This window comes from Thunnus albacares, chromosome 1, assembly GCF_914725855.1.
Source record: "Thunnus albacares chromosome 1, fThuAlb1.1, whole genome shotgun sequence".
Taxonomy (NCBI): Eukaryota; Metazoa; Chordata; class Actinopteri; order Scombriformes; family Scombridae; genus Thunnus; species Thunnus albacares.
The window spans coordinates 26,941,579-26,949,850 of record NC_058106.1 but is presented as its reverse complement, the minus strand read 5'-3'; the positions used below and the strand labels follow the sequence as shown (position 1 = coordinate 26,949,850).

The window sequence follows — 8,272 nt, the reverse complement described above, 5'->3', positions numbered from 1 at the left end:
TAACTCTTTTTGCAAAAAGATATAACTAATCAAAAATCTACTCTCCTCTATCCCTGCTTGTTGATTGCTACCCATATAGTGGAGAATAATGAAGTCTATCCCCTTGAGACTGAGGGATGCAGCTGCACTGTGGCTAATATATACCGGAGTGCACCAGGCTGGACAAAGTTGTTCCAAGACAGAAATGAAGATAGAGGAGAGGATAGTTGTTGTGTTATTATACCCTCTTGCATGTGCCAATCTTGGTGCTAAAAGTACATACTGGGACTTCATCAAGAGAGAATATCTATATGCTAATAGTGTCCATTTTGTATCCAGGTATTGCAAAGTAAAGCAGAACCTTGAGTAGTACGTCCCATGGCCTTTCTGCCTAAGTTCAGTCTCAACTCTGTCTGATAAAATATATGAGGACAGAATGAGATTTCTGCCCTGTTGGATAGACTCGGTGGGGTTCTCTATTAAACTGAAATCTGTGTTCAATTTGCAGCAGTTATTGCTTTGTGATATACACAGGAAATGAAGGTTTGATTAATTACATGTTATAAAACAAGTGTGTCTGACTGTAGTGCATTGATTTGCCAGGAGACAATTCTACAGTCATTTCATTAGAATTAACAACACAGCCTTTGATGCATATTTCTGGAATGATATAAAACTTTAGAAGCAGTGTTTCCAGCTGGCTCGATAACAAACCAAATCAACTGGCTTCTGGTTTTTGGCTTTTTAAAAGTTACAGTAATTAGTCTAAACACAGTTCAATGTTTTTTTGGCCATTTGGTTCATTTGTGCAATACGTGTCTCAGACAATTTATCACACGTCCAACTTATCAAATTTAGTCAAGCAGTGCAGCTCCGCAGAGTTCTGAGGCATTTTCGCAGTTGCACTAATGGGCCCAAGGGGGGGCCTGATTAGAGCAGGTCAAAGCAATGTGACAGATTTGTTATATAGCAGGCTATGAACCTAAATGAAACTTAATTTCTTAACAAGTATTATGTAGTATTTTGGGCAAGCTGCTCCTGGCAATGTAAACTATCTGTTTGCCTTTTATATTTAAATATATATATGTGCATGTACTGTCTACTTTTGAAAATGTCAAATTGCTTAAATAGAATGAAAAACTCCCAGTGGAAGACATTTGTAGTGCACAGCACAGTTTTTAATGTTTCTTAATTTAATGATGCCACACAGATTCTTAATCAAAGTTTTTGAGCTACTATTTCTCCTGACTTGATCATTTTGTGTGGTCATATCCATCTTACTTAACAGCCATGGAGCTGTCCCACAGCTATCAAGATAGCTTAGCAGCACTTTGATTAAAAGAAAGGACCAAGGTTACCAGGACATCTGTTAGGAAATCTGGGCAGAGATTACGCAGCCTCATCTCGCACAGACTCAGAGCAGCAAATGATGCAATTAAGACCAAAGTAATACAGCCTCTTGGCCTTAGTCAAACTTTGTAGGGTTTTTTTGGTCAGGCCACCACAATTTACACACAGGATTACATTACAAAATTCACCATCAGGGGAAAACATACAAACTTTAGTTGAAAGAATGCACTTGACATGTTGTAAAGCTGTTAATCACAAATATTGCAGATGATAAAGGCAATTTTAAAAAACTCACTCACATTTTTGGACTGTTTTATCACATTTTTCATTATCATACAAATAACAATGGAGAATGAGAGAAAAAATGGAGATAAAGAAAGTTGGATGAAATACAACAAAGGTCACTGATCCCAGGATACTGCATTACATTGTATAAACTTATCTTCTGTTCCACATGGATGATGTAATTATTTTGTGACGGAATGGATTTGGGGTCTTTTATTCCAGTCTCCCTATGTTTCATGGTTGACTTTTTTTCCACAGCAGATCTTATTTATTTATGTTTGAATCAACAGTTAATAAACACTGATTGTGGAACTGATGACAAAGACACAGCAACATAACACAATCATAAGCCTTAACAATAACATATTGTAACACATTTTATTATTGTGGTCCAAGATAAATGAAGACAGGGGAGAACATTCAGTCAAGGTCAGGATGGATTCAGCACACAAAAAAAAGCTGTGGCCAGAATTGCTTTAATAAAACAGTCTCAAAGTATTAATATTAGTCATGTTCTATGGTTATAAATGATTCAATGAAATGTTAAGGGTAGTGTCTTTATACAAACTCTACTGCTCCATACCCAATCTAATACTTTTTTTATAGAAAATGAGCACATTAAAATGTAATTTGTTTCACAACATTACATACTAATAATGTTGCTTTTGTTGTGTCATCTATAGCTGCTCTGGACTGACTATAAATGATCAATAGCTGAACACCTCAGACACTCTGCACCTCAGGGCAGCTCTTAAATGACCCTCATTTGATCTGCTTCTTTCCCACACTCTAAAGCCTCCCAGCCTACTGTGCCTACAGTCTCTGTTTACAGAAATATTTTTGAGCTCAGCGCACGGACAAAAACAACTCTAGAGACTGGAGGCAAGAGGGATTTGTTGATGATCCATATTAATAAACTCAAACTGTCTACGTCACTGAAATATGCTGCATATTATGCAAAGTGTTTCATAAAAACACCGCAGATTTTTCCTGTTTACATATTCTCTCAAAATAACAAAGGAAATAAAATGCATGAATAGTGTAAGCTTGGTATTGTCCATCCAGACTCTTATGAGGACTGACAGTAAAGATCCAACTCAAACCACACATAAGACAAAATGAGTGTGTTCGACTGTCTCAATCCGCCCTTTTCCACAGAACTTCAATCACTCAATTTCTCTGAGCAGTATGCTTCCAATCCCAGCAAACAGCTGGCCCGGCATTCAGAACACATGGGGATTAGGGGGTTGATTTAGTTAAAGGCTCAATCCAGAATCAGACCATAGCACCACTTATGATGCCAAGATCACCTCTCTGTTGGCTTTATTTATGATCGTTTTTAGTTTCCTTTGCAATAATTTAATGCATGTGCAGCATACAGTATACATAAAAGCTCTGTTACAGTTTGGTTATGGTTGCAATGTTTGTAAACTACAGAGTAACAACCTCTGTTTAAATGCTGTCATAATCTATCTTTCTATCTGTAAATATATTTAAAAGTAAAATACCAGATGTTGTCAGAAACATCGTACATCATCATCATATCATCATACATATACTGTAATTCATTCTGTACTATTTTTTTCATCTGTTATTTTTTTTTTTTTAAACTAATACTGGATTAAAGTAATCTCTTAGCTGTGGATATTTTACATCTTGCTTAGTCTCCCATGTCATTATAAGCTCAAATGGTGATCATATGCTTTCACTCCGCCACAGGAATATGTGGTAGGTATCCTGCTGCTTGTGACAACATATGTGTGTACACAAAATGCAGGTGTGTTTCGATGTGCTTTGATAGCTTGTGTGAAAAGGAATCTGTGAACTCAAGTAGATTTCCCAGTGGCTATCAGCTCTCATTGGTTAGCATGAGGGACTGATTTGCATATGGTGGGAGTGTCCTGAGCCAGCACTAGGATGAATGAGTTGTTCAAGTCAGACAGCAATAAGGCATAGCACTCAGCAGAGGTCTGCGCTGCTCAATACTCAAAATGCCTGGGTTACTTAAGCTGCCACTCTTCCTGCTATAAGTGGAAAGTGCTGGACTAGGACATAAACATGTTCAACAGCAAACACCTCAGCCTTAGCAAAAGAGGAGGAATATGGGTAAGTCTTATAATATTTAACTTTATAGACACACTTTTACACAACTACATGTACCTTTTTTAATAGTGTGAATATTGTTTAATATTATTAAGTTGTCTATTAAGACATGACTAGGCCCCTCTGCCTCTACAATATGCTGTTTTTACTCTTGTGTCATTTTTAGCACTTTAACCTATACAGATAAACTTAAAACCCTTTGTGGATTGAGTAGTTAGAATGATAATCAAAATGAGAGTTAAGTGTTATGATTACAGTTTAAATCATTGGTGCAAGTGCCCAAATGGGTTTACAACTGCTAATATAGAATCAGAAATAACTCATTTTGCAAATCTCATTCAACTGCTGAACACAATTCTGCATATCTTTTATTAAACTGTATTATCTGTAATTATCTTGTATTACAGGGATTGTGCATCATCTTGCTTTACACCAGCCCTCTTTCCTGTTTTGCAAATTTCAGCCAAGCTAAAGAGCTCATCTATAAGATAAAGGAGGGATTACCCAGGGGGACCTTCATAGGGGCCATTGGAGTAGACTTAAATTTGGATTTCACGGTTGAGCCCCCCTTTTTATTCAGTCTGCCTCAAAAGAAGGTCAGTGGACAGTATGTGAACCTAAATAATACCACCGGAGAGCTTTACACATCTGCTACAGAGATTGACAGGGAGACACTCTGTCCTGATAACGCAGAGGGACAGGGATGTGTGCTCGCACTGGATGTGTTTGTGTTGCCTCAGCAGTATTTTCAGCTGGTGAAAGTTAAGATCGTTATTGAGGATGTGAACGACAACAGGCCAAAGTTCCCTGTGGATGAGATCTCTATGTCTATCCCAGAAAACACACCCATCAATGCTCGTTATGCAGTGGAGCAGTCAGCAGTTGACCCAGACCTGGGTCTTCATGGAGTGCAGACCTACTGGCTTGTTAATGACTTTGGCATGTTCACACTGGATGTTGAGGAGAATGATGGGGGTGAGCTGACACCCTTTCTCATTGTGACAGAAGCTTTGGACAGAGAGACACAGGCTGAATACATTACAGATATCATCGCAGAGGATGGAGGGACCCCCCCTCTACTTGGCGCAGCTACTTTAAAAATTGTCATCACAGATGTGAACGATAACTGCCCCCAATTCACTGAGTCACACATTAATGTCACTCTGCATGGGAATACCACCAAAGGGGCACATTTGGCACGTCTACATGCTTTTGACCCTGACCTTGGTGCTAATGCTCAGATCAGCTATGCTTACAGTGAACGTGTGCCAAGGGATACCAGGAACTTGTTCCATTTGGACAGAATCACAGGGGTCATCAAGCTAGCAGGGAAAATAGACACTGGCACAGCCACGTTTTACAAACTCACTGTTCTGGCCAATGGACCTGGTTGTATACCTGCTGTTGCCACCGTTACTGTTCATATCATTAAAGTTGTGACAGGACCACCTTCTGTCATACCCCGGTATATTGCACCAGAAAAGGATGGAGTGGTGACAATAAAGGAGTCTGAGCCAGTGTTTTCTCCAATCGCTTTTTTTACTGTCAAAAACATTGACAGGAACCAAAGGGTGGACTGTCATTTGGAGGGTACTGGTCCCTTCAGGCTTGGCCCCTATCAGCTTTTGAAAAATGAATACCTGCTAGAGACTACTGAGCCGCTGGACTATGAGAAGACACAGGAGTATGAGCTAATTGTGGTTGCTAAGAACACACGGGGGCTTGTCATCAAGACCTTCCTCAAAGTGCAAGTATTGGATGAGAATGACAATGCTCCAGTGTTTCAGCAGTCTTTGATAGAACTATCTATAGAGGAGAACAATCCGCCAAATACCTTTCTAACCCAGCTGCAAGCCACAGACCAGGACAGTGAAAGCCGAGGGGAGGTCATCTATCTCCTTGGAGGTGACGCCCCTGGGATCTTTGTTGTAGATCGTGTGACAGGTGTTCTGACTGTGGCCACATCACTGGATCGCGAGGAGAAAGAGACATACCGGTTCATAGTGAGAGCAGTGGACCAGGGGACACCCAGGAGGGAGTCAATTGCAACTGTGGTGGTGACCGTGCAAGACCGCAATGACAACAGTCCACGCTTCATCAATAAGGACTTCACCTTCTTCGTGCCGGAGAACTTTCCAGGGTACGGTGAGATCGGAGTCCTCTCTGTGACAGATGCTGATGCTGGGGAAAATGGCTGGGTGGCTCTTTCTATCCTGAATGGCAGTGACATCTTCTTAATTGACACAGGCAAAGGCGCACTCAGGGCCAAGACCTCACTAGACCGTGAGCAACAGGGGACATACCAGCTGTGGATTGAGGCCGTTGATGGTGGAGAGCCTGCACTTTCCTGTGTCACAATGGTGACCGTGCTGCTGCTGGATGTTAATGACAACCCACCCATTGTCCTTTTCCCCCAGTCCAATCAGTCCTACATGCTGGTGCTCCCCAATACCCTACCAGGGACGTCGATCACAGAGGTGTACGCTGTGGATAAGGATACAGGCATGAATGCTGTGATTGCCTATAGCATCATAAAGAGGAAAGGTGGTGAGCCAGGGTCATTTGCCATTGACCCAGAAACAGGAAATATCACATTGAAGAGGGAGCTCAGCAACCGCGGCCTCTACAGCCTTCTGGTGAAGGTCAGTGATCATGGTCAGCCAGAGCCACTTTACTCAACAGTCATGGTTAACTTCTTTGTCAATGAAACAGTGAGCAACGAGAGCTACATCCAGAGTCTGCTGACCAAAGAGGCTGACATTGAGGTAGAGGAGAGGCCTTGGTATATTGGTCAGATGACAGAGGGGCCTGAGAGGTATGAGCTGTTCTCCTGTCAGCCTGTCCTCATAGCTCTTTCAGTGACATGTCTGGGGCTATTCTTCTCAGTTGTCACACTGACATCTTACATATGCTGTAAGAGGTTTAAAAAGCACAGGAAGAAACGATCAGAAGTGGAAATACCTTTAAAAATGAAGAATGACTCGATGCAGGGTGTGAACAGGAAGCTCAGGCAGATCTCAAACATCTGATATTCAGTTGTCCACACATCCAAATATCTCCACTGTTTACATGAATGTTTACAAAACTTACTGTGAGAAGTGTTGCTCTTACATGAAGTTGCTCTTTTTTCTTGGTAATACATTTGTTGTTATTGTCAGCAATATATTGTAATTTGATTTAAATGGCAGGATTTTTCATTGAAATGGGCATGCAGTACAATTCCCAGTGCTACTTTTTATAATACACCCTTTATGACTCATATCGGATGTACTATTATGTGTCAGAAAACCAAAGCTAGCAATAAATTCAGTATTGGCATTCAGTAATATCAGAAGAACAAGAGCAACTCATTGAAGATTACACAATCTTCAGTCCTATGTAAATATTGTACAATGTATTTTTCAACTTTATATAAAACTTTTTTCATTGGCATGAAAAGGAAAAAACACAGTTCAAGGCACAATAAATGTTTGTTTCTTTACTGTTTTAGAAAAATTGCATCTCTTTACATTACCAAGTATCATGGTATCAGGAATCTAAATATACTGTATCTATCTTTTAAATACAAATTTCAGCTATATTCTAAATATTATACATTTTGGAATTGATTTACCCAGGGAAGGCCCATCAACACTGGAGAGCCCACTGTGTCAATGTACATCAAAATCTATAGCTGTGTTGTTTATATACTAACACACTATGCACAAATACCTTTTTAAAGCATTCTATATGATGAATTTGACAGTTTATTCTTGACAGCAGTTGACAAAACAATCTCAACTCAAGCTCCACTTACTTTGAGTACAAGTGAGTTGAGTTTGTTTTGTCATTTCTGTATGATAACAAGCTGACTTACATTCTGTAAAGGCACACAGCAGTTACCATAATGAAATGTATGTAAAACCTTTCAATGCCATTTCAGTATGGCAAAAAGTCACATATTCTCATCAGGCTGATCAATTTGAATTGTGTCCAAGCTTTCATTATTAAAATACTTCATTAAACTGCTTTAAGTTACATCACCCTCCTTTATACAAACATACAATTATCAATGTGTCTGTGAAAAAATGCTAAGTGTTTGTGAAAGAAAATCAAAGTAACTATTAAAAACGCTTTATTTTTATAATATATTGGACAGTTTTCTTTTTTATTGATATAATCTACATACTGTATATCTTATATATATGTATATATGTATATTCAGTGCACAAAGACAACATCTATATCTATTTTCTGTTTTCTGATGCTGCTTAAGTTTTCTTCACATTGGCAATGATTGTAAACATCAAGGAAACAATCTTAAAACACAGTATACAAATTGTCCATCTGTAACTCAAATTCTATATTTATGCATGTGTGTGTTGTTAGGCACTCAGGTTTAGTCAAATTTACATTGCAACCTCTTTAGAAAAGATTAAAACTGGTGTACAAATTAACTACCGCATTGTACCTCAGATCGAGATGAAACCGTTAAAGATCAAAAGCCTGAGAGCCTGCTTTGCTGTTGTCATCACCTGCATAGGTCAGGGCTGGTGAGGTAACACCCAGAGTCACA

General features: G+C 39.4%; 1 protein-coding gene across 1 annotated transcript; it reads left to right on the top strand.

Annotated features, from left to right (window-relative positions):
- Window positions 1–3,571: 3,571 nt before the first annotated feature.
- On the top strand, window positions 3,572–7,837 carry LOC122988569 (protocadherin-20). Its single transcript, XM_044360969.1, has 2 exons — window positions 3,572–3,720; window positions 4,125–7,837. The coding sequence occupies exons 1-2, from the start codon at window positions 3,673–3,675 to the stop codon at window positions 6,744–6,746; spliced, it is 2,670 nt and encodes an 889-aa protein (XP_044216904.1). The 5' UTR covers window positions 3,572–3,672; the 3' UTR covers window positions 6,747–7,837.
- Window positions 7,838–8,272: the final 435 nt, after the last annotated feature.

What these genes read in the sequence shown, in the direction of transcription:
- LOC122988569 (XM_044360969.1), top strand. Translation starts at nt 3,673, where the DNA reads ATGTTCAACAGCAAACACCTCAGCCTTAGCAAAAGAGGAGGAATATGG. An exon ending in GCAAAAGAGGAGGAATATGG is followed by an intron (nt 3,721 to 4,124) that starts GTAAGTCTTATA and finishes CTTGTATTACAG; the next exon opens with GGATTGTGCATCATCTTGCT.